The sequence below is a fragment of the Lipotes vexillifer genome, unplaced genomic scaffold (genome assembly GCF_000442215.2).
Source record: "Lipotes vexillifer unplaced genomic scaffold, Lipotes_vexillifer_v1.1 scaffold518, whole genome shotgun sequence".
Lineage (NCBI taxonomy): Eukaryota > Metazoa > Chordata > Mammalia > Artiodactyla > Lipotidae > Lipotes > Lipotes vexillifer.
Window position 1 is genome coordinate 1,153,586 of NW_006780945.1, and position 18,020 is coordinate 1,171,605.

General features: G+C 57.7%; 1 protein-coding gene across 1 annotated transcript in view; it reads right to left on the reverse strand.

The window, feature by feature from the left end:
• The window catches only part of LLGL2 (LLGL scribble cell polarity complex component 2), a 29,879-nt gene that overhangs the window by 833 nt on the left and 11,026 nt on the right, over positions 1 to 18,020 (reverse strand). Inside the window, exons 3-24 of the mRNA XM_007454411.1 lie at positions 17,836 to 17,917; positions 17,425 to 17,540; positions 16,893 to 17,051; positions 14,951 to 15,113; positions 14,684 to 14,816; positions 14,314 to 14,368; positions 13,556 to 13,710; positions 11,644 to 11,861; positions 11,501 to 11,568; positions 11,210 to 11,363; positions 11,016 to 11,120; positions 10,348 to 10,640; positions 10,099 to 10,249; positions 9,404 to 9,554; positions 8,631 to 8,747; positions 8,350 to 8,516; positions 7,715 to 7,979; positions 7,320 to 7,473; positions 7,038 to 7,066; positions 6,766 to 6,813; positions 6,500 to 6,542; positions 6,311 to 6,372 (exon numbers count right to left, since the gene is read on the reverse strand). Coding sequence (XP_007454473.1) covers positions 6,311 to 6,372; positions 6,500 to 6,542; positions 6,766 to 6,813; positions 7,038 to 7,066; positions 7,320 to 7,473; positions 7,715 to 7,979; positions 8,350 to 8,516; positions 8,631 to 8,747; positions 9,404 to 9,554; positions 10,099 to 10,249; positions 10,348 to 10,640; positions 11,016 to 11,120; positions 11,210 to 11,363; positions 11,501 to 11,568; positions 11,644 to 11,861; positions 13,556 to 13,710; positions 14,314 to 14,368; positions 14,684 to 14,816; positions 14,951 to 15,113; positions 16,893 to 17,051; positions 17,425 to 17,540; positions 17,836 to 17,917 — 2,888 coding nt within the window. The remainder of the gene's footprint in view (positions 1 to 6,310; positions 6,373 to 6,499; positions 6,543 to 6,765; positions 6,814 to 7,037; positions 7,067 to 7,319; positions 7,474 to 7,714; positions 7,980 to 8,349; positions 8,517 to 8,630; positions 8,748 to 9,403; positions 9,555 to 10,098; positions 10,250 to 10,347; positions 10,641 to 11,015; positions 11,121 to 11,209; positions 11,364 to 11,500; positions 11,569 to 11,643; positions 11,862 to 13,555; positions 13,711 to 14,313; positions 14,369 to 14,683; positions 14,817 to 14,950; positions 15,114 to 16,892; positions 17,052 to 17,424; positions 17,541 to 17,835; positions 17,918 to 18,020) is intronic.

The following is an 18,020-nucleotide window of genomic DNA, read 5'->3' on the forward strand; positions in this document are numbered from 1 at the left end:
CAACTTCCCCTTCTCCTCTATAAAAAAGTTTCCTCTCCTTTGCTTTAGCAGGGTTGTGTGTTGCTGGCCATAGTTGCTATCCTGTGTTGTAATTCTTTGCTGCTCTTGAATAAACCTGTTTTCCTGGTAAAATAACTGACTTTTAAAAATTGCTTTAGGCTAACAGACTTTTATGTCTGAAACGGAGGATGCCTTCATCTCAGCTTTTGCTTCAGTTACAAACAACATTGACTCCACCTGTGTCCAAGCAGAATCAATTCCTAGAAGTAGAATTGCTGGGCCATAGGGTATGTGTATTTGTAATTTGGAGTGCTCCAAATTTTCCTCCATGGAGGTTGTATCAATTTACACTCCCACAAACAAGATAGGAGACCACCCATTTTAACATGGCACTGAGGCATAGTGTTACCTAACATTTTTGCCACTCTGAAACATGACAAATCTCAGTGTCTTTTAAATTCATTTCTCTGTGAAAATAAGCATCTTTCCTCCATCTTACAGCCTTTTTTTTTTTTTTTTTCCTGAGACCTGTCTTTTCTCATTCTTTACCCATCTTTGTATTGATGTGGATCTGTTTCTTGATGGTTATACTGTAGTTAAACCCAGGCAGGATTCATGAGCCCTTTTTGGATGGCCCCAGGGCAAGGCAGCTGCTGCAGGGTAGGCTCCGGGGCACCCAAGATGGAGTCAGATGAGATCTCCAGCCAGGGCCTGTGACCTGCCCCACAGGGCTCCGTGCCCCTGCTGACCATTCACTCTGGCCTCTCCTCACCAGCAGTCCCACCCAGAATCAGAGTGGGGGAGGTAACATTCCAGATTGTGGCCCTTTCCTTGGTATGCTCTCCAGTTGGCTTGTACCTGCCTTGTACCCACCTCTCTGCACATGTCCTGGAGCCAGCCTCAGACCTGGGTGGAGCCTGCTGCAAGCACTCGTGTTACCCAGGAGGGCCACTCACAGCCCAGAGGCCTGGTTTGAGCAAGGAGTTGAAAGTGACTTGGCCTTTGCCAAGGAAGCAGCCTTCTGGTGAAGGAAGCAGCTGTCCCGAAGGAACACAAGCTCATGGGTAACATCAGTTACCATGTAGCTCATAAAACTGGTGTCTTTGTGAAAGTCTATAAGCTATGCTTCCCCACCACCAATACTGACCAAGGCAAAGGGCAATGAGATTCATAGGGCTTGTTTCACCTGCAGAAAGCAGGAAGTGGGGTGATGTATTCACACAGTGTATGATTACACAGCACTGTTAGCAACATACGTGGGTTATTTCACAAACGTAATGGTGAGTGAAAAAGCCAGAAAGAGTTATCGAATCACTGTGTGATTCTATGTACATAAAGTACAAAAAGAGGAAACTGAGCTAGTTATAGAGTGGTGCCTGGGGTGGGGGGTGGGAGGTTGGTAGTGACTAGAAGGGTCACAAGGGAGCCTCCATGGGTGATACTGTTTGTTTAGTTTGTGGAGGTTTATCGGGTTGTACTCCTATGACTTGTGCTGTTCTGTATGCGTTTTATAATTTAAAAGATAACACAGAGCAAGAGCTCACTGTTTTGCCCTGGACTAATAATAATGATGATGATGATGTGCTAGGTACTGTTCTAAGGACTACACTTAATTTTTTTTTTTCTTTTTGGCCACGACCTGCGGCCTGTGGGATCTTAGTTTCCCAGTCAGGGATTGAACCCAGGCCCTCAGCAGTGAAAGCACGGAGTCCTAACCACTGGACTGCCAGGGAATTCCCTGAATTCACTTAATTCTTGAAAGCACTCTAAGAGGTTGGTGCTATAAGGATTCCCATTTTATGGATGATAAGACTGAGGCACACAGCTGAGTGTCAGAACTGGAATGCCAGGAATTCCCTGGCAGGCCAGTGGTTAGGACTCCGTGCTTTCACTGCTGAGGGCCTGGGTTCAATCCCTGGTTGGGGAACTAAGATCCCACAAGCTGCACAGCATGGCCAAAAATAAATATATTATTATAAAAAAAAAAAAAAAAAGTGGGATGCCCACTCAGGCAGTCTGGCTCCCAAGACCCGGCAAAAGAACATGTGTGAGGAGCTACCATCAGCTACACACGGAACTTCTGTTTGTCCGGCCCATTACATTGTGTCCTGTGAGCTCTCGGGGCAGAGGGAGAGTTCCACACCTGTCTCCAATCTCCTACCTTCTCCCCTGCCCTCCTCTCCCTCTGGTTGATCCAGGACTGAGCTCGGATCTCACTCAGCTCGGTGGGCATGGCCACGTCTGATCCTCTGAGTCTCAGTTCTCTTCCCAAGCTTCATTTCATTCAAACCCCCCAAAACCCTAGGAAGGGGATATGGTCTCATTTCACAGATGGGGAAACGGCTCTGAGAGGGTAAGTGGCTTAAGGACACACAGCCAGTAAGTGAGAAATTGGGGACCCAATTCATGGGTCCCGCTATTCTTTTTCTTTAATTAATTAATTAATTTATTGGCTGCGTTGGGTCTTCGTTGCTGCACGCGGGCTTTCTCTAGTGGTGAGCGGGGGCTACTTTTCGTTGCGGTGCGCGGGCTTCTCATTGTCGTGGCTTCTCTTGGTGCAGAGCACAGGCTCTAGGCACGCAGGCTTCAGTAGTTGTGGCATGTGGGCTCAGTAGTTGTGGCTTGCGGGCTCTAGAGCACAGGCTCAGTAGTTGTGGCGCACGGGCTCAGTTGCTCCGCGGCATGTGGGATCTTCCCGGACCAGGGCTCGAACCCGTGTCTCCTGCATTGGCAGGTGGATTCTTAACCACTGTGCCACCAGGGAAGCCCAGGTCCCACTATTTTGCTCCATGACACTTCTGCTGAGAATTGGCTTCAGAACCAGACAGGCTTGGTCCCTCCCCCGTCCCACTTTCTGGCTGTGTGATTTCCAACAATCTCCGGGGAACTCCCTTGGACAAACCTGATACCAGGGCAGAGGGGCCCCAGCCCCAAGCCCAGTTCTCCCCTTTGCCTCCTCCTTCCCACTCATTCCTTCATCTGCTTTGCTCACGAGGACTGTGAGCTCCTCCTCCGGTCTGTGCGAGCCCTCTTCTGACTCCACTCCACACTCCTTCCCCTCCCTCCTGATCCATTTCCGCCTCTCCTGCCCTCACCCACCTCACAGTAACTTTCACCTCCTTTGGTTGGGTGTTTACTGGGAGCCAGATGCTGTGGGATGTTACAGATTCTCATTTAATCCTTTCAGTCCTCTGAGGTCGGCCCTATTATCACAGCCCATTTTGGAGATAAGTAAACAAAGGCCTATCCAAGGTCACACAGCCGGTCACAGGCAAAGCCAGTGATGGAGGGTTGGATCCGCCCGACTTTCAGATGTAGGTGAACTCTAAGTCTTCCACCTCTGGATGCCGAAGGCCCTCAGATCTAAGTCTCCAGACTGGCTGCCTGCGGTACGTCTCCAGGGCCTTTGGAATTGGCAGTGACCCCTCCCACTCACTCACCGGTCTATCTGGCAAGCCATCCTGGTCAACTCAACCTCTCAATACCTCTGTTTTACCACTCCCATCACCTCTCCCTGGACACCCCACTTCTCCCTCGGGGCCAGCCCAGCTTCCGTTAATCCCCTTTCTAGAGCACGCCTATCCACAAAAATGGTTGGTCTCACACTCCTAATATGAGAATTTTTCTTCTGAACTATTTGAACCACCAACATAAGCTAACGCTTCAAAGCATAGTGTACTTAAGGCAAATCTCGTCCTTAATGCGTGCGGGGTAAATCCATTTTCAAAGAGCCCTCTTGGTATTTTCAGGTGCATGTGTGCTTGTTGTTGACTTCTTTGAGCTGATTAGCCAGATCATTGCGGCAGCCACAAAGCCACGGAGGTGTTGGCTCTGCCATTTCCTTCTGATTTGTTGGTGTTTTGCATTATTACCGTGATCTCCAATCGTTGGTTTCTTGGCAGGAAACTTCATGTCGCTTGTCCATTAGTGTGAGGTAATTTAGGCCAACTGGATAAAAGACATGGAAGCCCCCCTAAACTGGCAGTCACAAAACCATACCTGTCTCCCTAGGTGGGGAGCCCAGCTCTCTGGGTGTGATGTTCCCACTCCTTCCTTGGCACCCACTTTTGGCGCAGGATCCTCTGACCCACAGACTGAGGACCCCGGTGCCAACCCAAGTCGGAAACAGCAAAGCTTAATTTCTTTTGTGATAAAGGATAAAGACATCCTGTGCATCAAACTCTAAGATGTTCTCCCTGACCCTGACAGAGGGTCTCCCCCATCATTAGCCCATTAACCTCGAGGTCTCATAGGAACCTGGCAACAGATCATGAGGGAATACTGTTATCCCATTTCCCAGGAGAAACTGATGCACAGCAGGTAAGTAATTTGCCTGAGTGGACCTCGGTTGCTGTAGCTGCGGTTGAAGCTACAGTAGTCTTTAGAAGAATAAATCTCCTCATGGAACTTCCCTGCTTAAAGCCCTCCAGATGGGACTTCCCTGGCGGTCCAGCACTTCCACTGCAGGGGCCCTGGTCTGGGAACTAAGATCCCACGTGCCACGCAGCGCGGCAGAAAAAAACGTCCTTCAAAGGCTTCCACTGTCTCAGGATGGAGTCCAGACTGTCTTGCAGAGGGTGCAGTTCTCCCCACCTCCCCCACGCCGGTGGCTTTGTCTTTATCTGCCCAGCATCCTTTCTCCACTTCTTCCCGGGACAGCATTTTCTTCCTTTGGGGAGCTGTCCCTCCCACTCCTCGCGGCTCTTGGGGCTCCATCTCAGTAAGCCCCCACTATTCCTCTAAGGAGAAACAACGGATGCTCGAGTGGTCCAAGTTCCAAAATTCAGTGACTCTTGAGCTGGACGTGCTGGGCCGGAGGGTGGGTGCAGAGGATGCTCCCATGGTGTGTCCGTCCTGGGACCTGGGCCTCAGCTCCTCCTCTGCTCCCTGAGTAATCCGTGTCCTTCCAACAGGCCCTTTCCGCACTCAGGCCAGGGTGGGTTCCTGCGGCCCATGGTGGTGCCCTCGCCCTCACGAGGCTCTTGGACTGGCCCTGGCATTTTCAGCTCATTTCCCGCCAGCCACCCTCAGCTCTTCACTCGTTCTACGGCGAGCACAACACTTCTTCTCGTGCTGCTGTACCTCCCCGCCCCCCATCCTCTGCACAGAACAGTCTGCCCAGCCAGCTCCTGGTCACCTCTCCCATCACACTTAATGTCACCTCCCCAGGCATATTTCTCACAAGCCCCCGGATCTCCCTCATCTTAACACTTCCTGCACTTGTAAGGACCCCATGAGGGCAGGGATCACATTGTCTTGGCCACCTCTGAACCCCAAGCACCTGGCATATAGCTGGTGCTCAGTGAAGACAGGTGAATAAAGATGTAGCCCAAGTAGAATCAAACCCCGGGCTTATAAAGACCTTAACTGCCCCCCACGCCTCAGCAGCATCCCATGGTCCTTCCCTGAAGTCCGGAAGAAGCCATTAGGCCTGAGATACTGTGTGCACCTTCCCCTCCTAACGGCAAGGAAAGGCCAGCCAGGGGCAGCTAGGGGCCTCCCACTACTGCCCCCCACCCAGGGATGCAGTCAGACTCAATTCAGTTAACTTTTACCATTTATTCCCAAAGAGAGAAGGCATACAGCGTTCAGACACAACCAGATACAGTTTGATCTGATTCAGATAGCTTAAAAAACAGATTCTCCTGAGCACCAGCCTGGTCCAGGGGATGGACCCAAGGGGCAAAGGCAAGGAACCAGCTAATGATTGTATCTACTTACATGGAAAATCTCTGCACAGTTAAAAAATTAAAGTCGTTGGGCCAGTCCAGTGAAGAGGTAATAAGGTGTTTATTAAAAACTTTTTCACCCGGAGGCAGTTAACATTTATAATTTAAAACCCAGCCCACTACAAAAAGCGGGGAGACGGGGATAAAAACTGTGCAACATTGACAAAAGGACTGAGAGGGTCAAGGCCCGAGGAGGGAGAGCCCCAGGGGCCTGAGGTCCCTCCTCTCCCAAGGCCAGGAGCAGCAGCAGGGTGGGCACTGGGGGTGCCCCCAGCCCCTGCACGGCCCAGTGCACGGGCCTCTCCAGGTGGGGCAGTGCCCCCAGGAAGAGCCGTCAGTAGTGTGTGTTCATCGTGCAGAAGGAGTTAGAGCCACAGCAACTCAGGAGCATCCTGGGCGGGACGGGGGCCTCAGTCACCCACCTGAGCCCAGACATGGACGTTTTCGGGCAAGCGGGGGTGTGTGTCAGGGCTGGGATAGGCCTAAGGGCCTTGGGGAGCAGGGACAGGGGCTCCTGTCCCTCCTATCCCTCCCCAGGAGCGTGCCCCACCCCACCGTGCAGCAGCACCCAGAGCCCCTACCTCCCCCATTGCTGAGGCCGTACCCCACGGCCACTCGCTGAGAACGCCAATCACCACAGCTCCTGCGTGGGCAAAGACAGGGCCGTCACCGTCCACGGGGTCTGCAGACATGGACCCTCATTCCCAGAGCTCCCCTGGAACGTCTCCCAGCACCGGGGGCCCAGCCCTGCAAACCTGAGAGTCACTCACCCTCGGTCTCCCTCCAGCGTGCTCTGGATCTCCTTCAGGACTCCTGCGGGGCAGGGGGGCGGGGTGGGGAGCAGAGGCGTGGTGAGGTAACCTGGGGCTGGGCCAGATACCCCCCCTTTCTGTCCCTTCTACTGATGGGGTGAACGGGCCTGCCCTCCTTCAGGAAAACGGCCCTCATTCCCACCCTGGCCTTCCAAGCACGCTCCTACCCCCCGCCCCACATATCCCCTCTGCCAGCCAGCCCACCAGCACCTGCCCTGACTCACTCTCGTCATTGAGCAGAGCGTGCTCCATCACGGGGCCCGACCTCCTCTCTGGAAGGCAGAGGCCAGGCCAGGTGAGCCTTGGGCCCTCCTCTGCCCCAGCTCCCTGCTTCTGGGGGTGGGGTTGCTGAAGCCCGAGCCCAGGACTGGAAGGGAAGCTGTTTCGACTCCCAGCCCGAACACCACCTGCTCACCTGGGATCCCCTTCCCTCCCCAGGTGTGCTCACAACGCCTTGGCCCCCACACGCCCCTGGCCCCCGAGAGGCCTGTCTTACCCTCTCCATCACTCTGGCTCCCTGAGTTCCTGTGGAGAAGAGACAGTAAGGATGGGGGGCCACTAGGCTCCCTGCTCTGGAAAGCCCTGGTCCCGTGAAGCATGAGGTCGACTGACCAACTTGCGTGGGAGGGTGGGGCATACAAAGGGGGGCAAGGAGGCAGAGCTGGGAGGGTGGGCTGAGTTCACGGGGGAAGGGGACTCTGACCAGCCCCCAGGGGGCACCCCAGGGAGGGTGGGGTGAGGAGGGGCTGGAGCAAAGGCCACCTGGCCTCTTACCCACCTGGCTCGGCCCGAGGCCTTTTCAGGGCCCGATCTGTCGCGGAGACAGCTGTGGTTCTTCGTTTCTGCTGAATCCACCAGGCACCGGGGCTCAACCAGCCACTTGGTGGAGAGAGAGAAGCGCTCAAACTCGGAGGGTGAGATCAGGTAGAAACCTGGGGGGTGGAGAAGCCTGGCAGGTGAGGCCAGCCTGAGTCTCCCGGGCCTTGTGGCTGCCAACAGAGCTGCCCCTCCAGGGGGGATCAGGGGCCAGAGCCTCCCAAAGTTCTCTGCCTGAGGAGCCTGGCCTTGACTGGAATACCCCCGACTGCCCTTCCCAGTAGCCCTCGCAGCACAGCAGGAGCCCCAAATGCAGCCCTGCGGGCAGAGGTCCCGACGCGCCCACCGCCTGCACACCTTGGCCGTATTTGGTGAAGACGCAGGAGGCGATGCCGCTGACGTCCTCCCGGCGGATGCAGCTGTACCGCACCTGGGGCTTGAGCAGGGGCAGCGAGACCACCTGGATGTCGCCCAGGTTGGTGAGGACAGCCAGGTGATGTTCCCCGTAGTCCTCGGCTCGACAGCTGCTGAAGCGGGCCGCACTGACCCGCCGCACCCGCGAGCCCTCCAGGGCGGTCAGCTTCAGCTTCAGCCTGGCACTGACCTTGGGCAGCGTGAACACCTAGGGCACAGGGCAGCCGGTCACACCTGCAGCCAGACCAGTTTGCAGAGCTCCATCCAGTCAAGCGAGGACTTCCCGCTTCCCTGCCCGATGCTGCCGCTGGGCCTGGCCCTCAGATGTGTGGTCGCTGCACTCAGACTGTGAGGACACCAGTCCCTGTCTATGTTTTCTGTCCCTTCCCCAGACACAGGTCCTGCTTCAGTGTCCCCACCACTGACCCTGGGGCCCGGGGGCTCCATCAAGACCCCGCTTCTTTCCTGTGCCTCTGTAGCCCTCACACAGCAACCACAAACACAACGTTAAGTGAGTCCCAGCCATTGTCATTTGTGCCGGGGATTCCCGGGGGACCCCACCTCCTCCCATAAGGCACCTTGAACTGCTCCTCCGACACGACAAGCAGCTGGTGGCTTCCCTGCATGTCGGGGCTCTTTGACAGGTCGTGGGCCACTTCCAGGGGCTCGGGAAGGGGCACACTGTGTCCGTCCAGCACCAGGATCCCCACCACGGGCGCTCGGTGCATCAGCTGGATCTCCTTGGCTGCAGGGACGGAGGTAGGCAATGGGGCTGGTGGTTGGGCAGAGCACAAGGCTGGAGACACCATCCCGCTCCCAGCCGAGGCAGACAAGTGCTCTCCCCCTGGCCAGCACTCACCCTGCTCCGCCCGCACCGGCTCATCCGTTCTCCGCTCGGCGGGGGGCACGCGCAAGGCAAAGGCGTAGACGGTACCTCCGTTGGTGCCAGCCCACAGCGAGGGGCAGTGGCGGGAGCCTGCCAGGAGGCAAAGGTTCACATCTAACCCCTGGCTCTGGGGGTCAGGGGGAGCCAGGAGACCTGGCTCACTACCTGTGTGACTCCAAGGTCAAGTCAGCAAACTTTCATAAACCTCAGTTTCTTCCTCTGTAAAATGGAGCTGCTGTGGGCCCTGCCTACCTCCTGGGTGTAGACGAAAAAGGCTGGGAAGGCTTTCTGACAACCCAGAGCCCCATGCAGATGATCCCAAACCCAGGACAGCTTGGCCCTCGAGATACAGCAGCAGACAGCCCTCAGCCCACCCTTGCCCTGGCAGGAGAAGAGAAACAGCCAGAGAGTTTCTAGAGGGCCTACTGGGTACCAGCAGGCACGTGGCACGTCCCAACGCTCGCAGCCACTCTAGGAGGAAGCTATCCCTCCATTTTACAGGGGGAGAAGCGAGACCCAGAAAGGCTAAGTGACACGTCCAAGGTCACACTTCTAGAGAGTGGTGGAGCCTGGATACGAAGCCAGGGCGATCAGACTTGGAGACCCAGGCACGGGAGGGGAAGGGGCGGGCGAGGGCTCCAGTCTCCCCTTGCTCACAGGGGGAACCCCTCTTAGGGGTGCACCAGCCAGCAGCCTCCGACATGCCCTCACGCCAGAGGGCCCCCCACCTCAAGCTGGCCACTCACTGTCCCGCAGGTAGGTGTCAGCAAAGTAGAGGGTCCGGACAAAGCCCGTGAAGGAGTCCTCCGCCGAGCGGGCCTCGATCTTGCGCTGCACGGGCGCCAGCTCCATGTTCTGCAGGCCAGTCCTCTCTGCCCTGCTGCTCCCCTCCTGCACCTGCAGTGGAGTGGGCCAGGCCTGAGGGTGGGCTCTGGCCTTCCTTCCCGGGGGCATCAGATTGCTCAACAGCGAGCCTTCCGGGAAGACTGGCCACAGCCCCTGCCACCACCTGCCTGGTAATACTGACTGAGGACGTGGCCCTGAGGCATTACAATGCTGCCTTTCACACTTAGGGAAGCCGAGGCACAGAGAAGCAGTGTGACGGATCCGAGGTCACAGGGCTGGTGGGGGTCGGGGGTGGCCCAGAGCCTGTGTCTGTGGCCAAAGCAGGCGGGGCAGGGAGGGGTGGTGGGGACCTGCCGCTGGCTGCCTGCAGGGAAGGGCCCCTCCCTGCCCGCTCCAAGCTGGATGAGCTGCTGGGTCGGGGCACTGCCGCCAAACTCTTGGCCCGTCCGGGCACCAGGGAGCACAGGGAATTCAAGCTGGACAAGAAGTATCAGCGGCCACCGGGTGAGGAGCGGGGGGGGCAGGGGGGGGGGGGGGTGCCCTGCCGCTGGCTGCTCCGGGCTCTGCCCGGGCTCGTGGCCAGCCTCGGCCTCACCTCTCCCGGAGGGCCAGCAGGCCGCCGTTTCCTGCTGGACACCCGGCTGCGACGTATCCGGCGGAAGGACTGGCGCAGGGACTTCTTTAGGGACTTCACACGGGACAGCGGGCCCTCCAAGGCTAGCTGGTCATTGGGGTGCAGCGTGCACCTGGGGGGACGTTGGGCCATCAGCGTGGCCAGGGCCTGAGGGACCTTGCCAATCCGGGCACCAATCCCAGACCCGGCCACCCCGGGAGGTCTGCTCACTTGACAAAGACCTGCCGCCGCTGCTGGTGGTCAAAGAGGCCAAAGCCGTGGCTGGTGCCGAAGGCCACGAGCCGCCACTCAGAGTGCAGGGCCAAGGAGGTGACCACAGCCGGGGGCTGGCACTGCACCAACACAAAGGGCTGGAAGCCGGGCTCGAAGTGCACGGGGCCTGGGCGGGCACACAGGCGCTCGTGCCCCTTCCAGCGGTAGCCCTCCTGGTCCTGCAGCAAGTCGGCCTCCACCTGCTCCACCGCGTGCTCCGCCGCCTCGTCATTCAGCTCCAGCACCAGCACCTGGGCGGGGCGGCAGATGGGCTGAACCACCCCCCGGCACCAAGGGACAGCAGGACCTCAGGGACCCTAACGGCAGGGGCGGCAAAGGACCCAAGATCCACGCCAAGGCCAAGGGTCAGAAGTGCCCAACCTCTGGCTCTTAATCCTGATTTCTGGAGGAGAAAGGCCTCTCTCTAATGGGATCAAGGAACTTCTATTCACTGGGAGAAGTCAGAGCCACAGGGGCAGGTGATGCACCAGGGGGGTGCTCAGGAAGCTGGTTCCTGGCCCTGCTGCCCCCCCAGTACTGAGAAGGAAGCTCGTGGGCCTGGACGCTGCCCAAAGTCACCTGATCAGCCCTCCCCACTGCTTCGCACGCCCAGCCCGGCCTGCTACCTGCCCTGCTGTGCCGGCCACAGCCAGGTAGCCACTGTATTTGCAGAGGAAAATCTTCTGGATGCCCAGCCGAGGATCGTCGCTGTAGGGGTCGAAAGAGCCCACCTGACAAGGGGGAAGAGCTCCGTGAGGGGCCATAAGCGCTGGACCTGGCCCATCCCCACCCTCCCTGGTTCCCAGGCTCCAGGCCTCACCTTGCGGAGGGGGGGCCACTCGTCCTCACCCTGGGCACTGAGGCTCTCGTTGGGGTCTGTGTCGGTGAGGAACACCCGTACCGTGCTGAGTTTGTAGAGCAGCCGCAAGCAGACGCCCGAGGCATCCCAGAACCGCACTGTGCCGTCCTCGTGCCTGTGGGCAGAGCCCGCCTGCCGCCCGTGAGAAGGATGCCGGACCAGAGGTGCCCGGGACTGGCACGCACACCCCCCGAGCTCTGCTCCCACCCCACACGTCCCACTAGGCAGGAGAGTACGATCAACGCCACCTACCCCGTGAGCAGCAGGTCCCTCTGGGGTGGGGCCGGGGCCAGGCTGGTGCCACCGTCAATGGGCCACTCCTGGAGATGACGGAGAAGTTCATGGGCGAGCCTGGCTCTGGGCTGGGGCGGGGCTGGGGCCGGGGCCAGACCTACCATGGTGGAGAAGTGTGTGTTCTGCTGGCTGCCGGCAGCGATGATGCGCTCCCACAGCTTCAGGGGGATGTTGGAGACATGGTGGGAGCAGGTGATGGCGGAGCAGTGCAGGGAGGCCAGGTAGGGAGGCTGGACCGGCGGCCAACCAGCCGTCTGCAGGTCAATCACGACCAGCTCCTCCTCAGCCAGCACTACCAGGGCATAGGGGTCATCAAGGGCTGTGGGGACAGGCCAAAGGTCAGGGGCTGCAGGAGCCACTGGGAAGCAGTCTGTCCAGCCTGGCCCTGTAGAATCTGAGGCTCTAGGGCTGGAGCCAGGGAACCCACATTTTAAAAGCAAGCTCCAAATCCAACAATGCATAAAAAGAATTATATGCCACGACCAAGTGGGATTTATCCCAGGTATGCAAGGCTGCGTCAACTTTCGAAAATCAATTAATGAAACCCATTGCATCAAGAGGCTAAAAAAGAGAAATTGGGAACTCCCTGGCAGTCCAGTGGTTAGGACTCTATGCTCTCACTGCCTGGTTTCAATTCCTGGTCGGGGAACTAAGATCCCACAAGCCATGTGGCGTGGCCAAAAGAAAAAAAAGAAAAATCTCATGATCATAGCTATAGATGCAGAAAAACTATTTGACAAAACCCAACATCCATTTATGATTAAAAAAAAAACTCAGTAAACTAGGAAGAGGGGAACTGCCTCAACTTGATAAAGAATATCTACAAAAAACCTACGGCGGGCTTCCCTGGTGGCGCAGTGGTTGAGGCTCCGCCTGCCGATGCAGGGGACGCAGGTTCGTGCCGTGGCCCGGGAAGATCCCACGTGCCGTGGAGCGGCTGGACCCGTGAGCCATGGCCACTGAGGCTGCGCGTCCGGAGCCTGTGCTCCGCAACGGGAGAGGCCACAACAGTGAGAGGCCCGCGTACCGCTAAAAAACAACAACAAAAAAAAACCCCCAAAAACCTACGGCTAATGTAATATTTAACGGTGAGAAACTTGAAGCTTTCCCACTGAGATCAGGAACAAGGCGAGGTTGCCTCCTCTCACCACTCATTTTCAAGTACTAGCTAATGCAATAAGACAAGAAAAGGAAATAGAAAGCATACAGATTGGGAAGAAAGAAGTAAAACTGTCTTTGTTCACAGATGACATGATCATCAATGCAGAAAATCTAAAAGAATCGACCCAAAACTGGCCCTGGCTCCCACCATGCTGTCAGGTATGAGGAGGGAAGAAGAGGCTGAGAAAGGAGGAAAAGCAGGTTCAGAGTCTCCCCCCAAAGGGCCACTGGTGAGGCTGGGAGAACACAGCCCAGGGTGTCCTGAGCAGGCCTGCCTCCCTCACCTGGAGGCCTCGGGCCTGTCAGGTCAGAGTCATCTAGGGAGGAGGCCCGCCCTCCTGGAGATCTCCCGCTAGGCCTCCTCTCTAGGTTTTGACACCAGCCCTTTCTGGTCTTGCCTGTCACCCAATTTAGAAAGCTGACTCAGGGCTTTGTTGGCCTGGCTGAGTTCCAGGAGACCAGCTCAGCTGGCCCACACTGCTACCTGCCCCACCCCACAAGGAGGGCTTCACCATGTCCAGGCCAGGAGCCCTTTGCCTCAGCCAGGTGGGTGTTAAGCCCAACAGTGCAGATCTGCCCACCTTTGGGCCAAGTCCCAGCTGAGCTGGGGAAGGGCAAAGAGAGCTTGGGGTGGATGGGAGGTGTGGCCAGCAAGGACAAGCCACAGGCCAGCAGGGAAGGAGAGGGAGCAGCCTCGGGGACACAAAGAAGAGGTGCAGTGGGACTTAGGGACTCAGGGGTGGCAGCTTTGGGAATGCCTGCAGGCCCTTCCTCTTTGTTTATGGATGGGGGTGGGCCAGATCCCCACACCTCCTGGTGGCCTGCCCTTCACACTCACTCCCGCTCGCCTACCAGCCTCAGGGTTCGCCTCAATGAGGACAGTGAAGTCGATGACACGGGAGGTGAAGTCAAAGGCTGTCTGCTGGCCGTTGTGGACCACTGAGATGCAGTGGCGGTCCCCATAGCTGGCCCGCGGCATGCCGCCCTGGAAGATGGTGAAGGGCAACCTGGCAGGCACAGAAGAGCAGGGGGTAGGCTGCTGACACCATCCCAGAAGCCAAGGGCTGAGCCAGCCGTGGGGTGGTCCTGTGACTGGCCTCTGCAGCAGGGCCTGGCATGAGGGCTGGCCTCAGTGTAAGTGCTCACTCAAGGTCCCCAGGAGGGGCTGGAGCCTGGACCCCCGTCTCTTCCCAACTCAACAGCCCCGGAGAACTTGGGGGCCAGCAGCGGAGCATGTGGGCTGCAGGCTCTGAGTCTCTGCCACCACTCCCGTTTCAACCAGAGTGCCCTCTGTCCCCCTTTTCTGCTTATACATCAGGTCTCCCTGTATGATTCTGTTTGAAGAAACAGGTCTGCTCCTAAGACAGAGTTTGGAACCTGCTGATCTGAATCATCTCTCCAGGAGGGTGGAAGGGAAAGAATGGGAATGAGTTTTCAGGAATTAGTCGGAGAGAGGTATGAACGGCACCCCCGTCCCTTCCCTGGAGACCCGGATATGAGACCCAAAGGCGGTCACTAGGCACCATCTCCCCCAGGCAGAGGTTTGAGCAGCCTTTCCAGCTCCCCAGGAAAGCTCTAGAAAGGGAACAGGACAGAGCACTGATACCTACCCCTGCTTGGTGGTCAGCCAGAAGATTTTGGTAATAGCTTTGCAAGGGAAAGGGCCTAAAAGAAAAGGAAATACCTTGAACGGCCCTCCCACTCTCAGAGGCCCGCAGGTCTGCAGCACAGATCCCGCAAACCCACGGAGCAGATCTAGGCTCAGGAGTCTTGCTGTGAGCAGTTCCCAGAGAAAGTCACAGCGGGTGTCATAAAACCCGCTGTGTGGCTTCGGACACAGCCTTCACCATCTCTGGGCCCCAGGTTTTGCTTCTATGAGTTGGACACCTACACCTGAAAGCAGAAGAGACCGACTGGGGCCGGAGAGGACACCGCCTTGCTCACTGGAAGGCGGTCCCAGGTGGCGGGCAGAGCACTGACCGTAAGGCACACAGCTGCGCAGGGGCTCCGGTTGCAGGGTGTCACTGGACACGGGCCACTGGCAGTAGCTGCCGTCAGAATGGCAGCTGACAATCAGATGGCCGCCCCGCTGCCAGCAGGCGTTCTCCAGTCGCTTCACGGTGGGAAAGGAGAGAGAGTGCGCGAAGGCTGGGATCAGGGGGGCGGTTCCATCGCCTGAACCCCCATGCCTCAGGCGGGGGCTGGATGTGTTATGTGGGGCCTGGGAGAACCATGTAGCACCCCTACCTGGCTGCTGAGGAAATGACAGAGCACACAGCTGCCCTGTAGGTCCCAGATGACGACAAGGCCCCGGCTGTAGCCAATGAGGATCTGGTTGGGGTCCCGAGGATGTTCCTGCAGAGCCTCCACCATCTCAAATGCCCGCCTGTGGCGGACATCCTCTGGCAACCTGGGCGAGGGGAGTACCGTGAGCCCACGTCACCGTCCACCGATGGGGCATGGCTGAGAGCATGGCACAGCCGTGCCCGGCATCCCCGAAGCAGCGGGCACTGAATGTGCCAGCATGGAAAGGCTGCCAGGACACATCATCAAGGGGAGAGAGAAGCAACGCATAGAACAGGGCAGCGATAGAGAAAAACCCCTAAGGATGCAAACGCACATGGCACAACTATAAGGAAAAGCAAGGAAGTGTTTCCAGAAAAGTTGATGTGGTGGTTACCTCTGGGGGAGGGAGGGAGCTGTGACAGAGAAGGGCAGGTGGGGGGACCCTGGGGGGCTGGCAATATTTTGTGTTTGCCCAGAGTTGGCTGCAGAGACGCTCACTTAACAAGAATCCATTAAACTGTACATTCAAACCTAGTGCATTTCGGCAAGGTGTTGGTGTTTCATAAAAAAAAAAAGTTTTTAAGACCTACAAAACAAAACTCTCTATATCAGTTGGCCTGGCCTTGAGCCTTGACCCCCTCCTCCTTTTCTGGGCCTGGAATGCTGATGTGAAGTTTGGAGGTGCTACAGCAGCAGAAGACCGTGAGGTGGCAGGCACAGGACCAAGAGCCAATACCGAGGACGGCGAGTAGGAAATGGAAACAGCCTGGATCCCAAGGGCATTTCTAAGCTCAAACCCAAACCAAACCCTCTACGTTTAGAACAAGATTTAGGCCAACAGGAGGGGTTCCCAGGGCACCCAGGCTGGGAAAGCCCAGCAGGGGCTCCTCCTCAACTAGACTCCCACCGGCGCGGGTACGGCGGGCACTGGTACAGCCACACACTGAGGAGCAGGTCCTTTCGTCTTCCTGCCCACAGGCCAGGCGCCCCGGCTGAGCACCAGCCGTGCCTGCCACCCTACAAACAGTCCTGCTCTGACCATGGTCACGTTGCCCTGACTCTACCATACCCAGTGCTCAGAGGGACCCGGCCCCAAGCAGGAATCCTCCCAAGCCAGCAATGCCCAGCCCTGCTTGACCATCCCCTGGGGCCTGATGACTGTGAGTGTTACGAGCCTGGCCCAGAGCCCTTAGGAAGGCCAGGCCTGAAGCAGCTCCACAGCCCAGCACACTGGCCTCCTCCCGGCCCTTCTTCACTGCAGGACACTCCATGGCCATCAACCTGGCTCCCGTGGGCTCCTGCCGGACTCCTCCGTCCCCTCCTGTTTTGGGCCCTCACCCCCCTCCACACCCAGACCTGATCTGACTCCCTCTCTCCCACGGACACCACCATTAACGAGCAAAGATTCTGAAACGATCTCAAGAAAACTACAGGTTGTGGCCACCAGGGATTCGGGGCCATGGAGCCTGCATGCAAACGAACACATGGCAGAGACTCCAAAACACAAGCATCAGCAGAAGCTGCCCAGCTGATGCAGGGAGGTCTGGGCCCTGTCTGCCCCGCTGTGGAGCCCCAGGGCTTTGAAAGAGGCGGTATCCGTGCCAAGAACGCTGGACTGAGAGTTGGTATCATTGCACAATCGTTTTGAGCCTTTTTTTTCCTTTTAAATGAGGTGACAAGTTACTCCCAAGACCCCTTTTAGTGCTGGGATGCTAACTCTTTTTTGGGGGTGAGATTCTCAATCTGGGGGACAGGTGGAGAGCTGAGAGTCTGTCCTCCCATCCCTACAGACTTCCCAGGAGAGAAATTATAAGCTCCTGAGGCATAACCGGGATGGAAATGAGAAGGCCACTCGAGGGGACAGGTTCCTCAGGGCATGAGGGTCTCCGGGCCCGGGGCTCACCGCTGCAGCACGGCATCTGAGCTGATCATCTGGTCCTCCAGCGCGCGGAAAGCCGGCAGCTGCACCACGAACACGCTGCCGCTCTCGGTGCCCAGGTAGAGTAGCTGGCAGGAGGAATGCGGCAGGACCACGGTGATCTGCGTGGCACTGGGGGCAGCCCTGCAGACGGGAATGATGGCCCGTGAGCTGGCCCTGCCCAGGCAGGGGGGACCCACAGATAGGATCCCCCGACTCCCTCAGCGGCCCCAGGGAAGACCATGCCTGAGGGGGGGAAGCAGGCCTGTGAGGTCCTTTGATGGGGTCCAGCTACTCAGGCCCGGACAAACATATAGGGTTTTTTTTTCTGCCAAGACAGGAGACAGATGGCAGAGAGCTGGGGCTAAGAAGCAGAAAAAAATCCCTTGGCGCCTCCCTCGTAGGCTCTGTGTGGGGATGGGGGGAGGCGGGCCGCAGCCCTGCCAGCTCCTCCCAGGGCACCCTGGAGTTGGGTGCTCGGGTCAGGCTGGCTAGGAGAGCAAGACTGAGTTCTTACCCTGGGGGGCCACGCAGCATGAAACTCTCATCTTCCTGCAGCTCTGACACCCCGCCTTTGACCGTCAGGCTCCACAGGTGCAGGCTGTTGTCATCCAGCAGGGTGACCAGCTGGCACTAGGCAGGAAACGGGGCAGAAGCGTGCTGTCTCGTTAACCAGGGAGGGACAGCATTCACCATGACTTTTACACAGTGGGGCGGCCCAGCCTGTGCGGGTCATTTCAAAGAGCCCCAGAACCAAGAGACCCCTGGCTCCTGTTAGGGTGACCATGAACCGCAGCTGGGGAAAGGCAGGTTTGTCCCGGGTCCTCCCATCAGCACCAAACCCAGGGCCACCAAATGCCTGCCTTTCCATACGTCCTTTCTGGAAGATGGGAAAGTAAGAAGGGCATGGGGGCAGGGGGGGCCTCACCTGGCCAGGCAGGAAGTGGATCTGCACTACCGCATTGTTCTCATGGTGCAGCCCCATGAACTCCACCCCTGGGGCACCATAGCTAGGAGTAGCAGGCTCAGGAAAAGCTCCAGGAGGCGGGACCCCACCCCTCAGCCTGCCTGCGGGGCCCACGTGGCAAGGAGTGTAAATACCCAGCAGCAAAG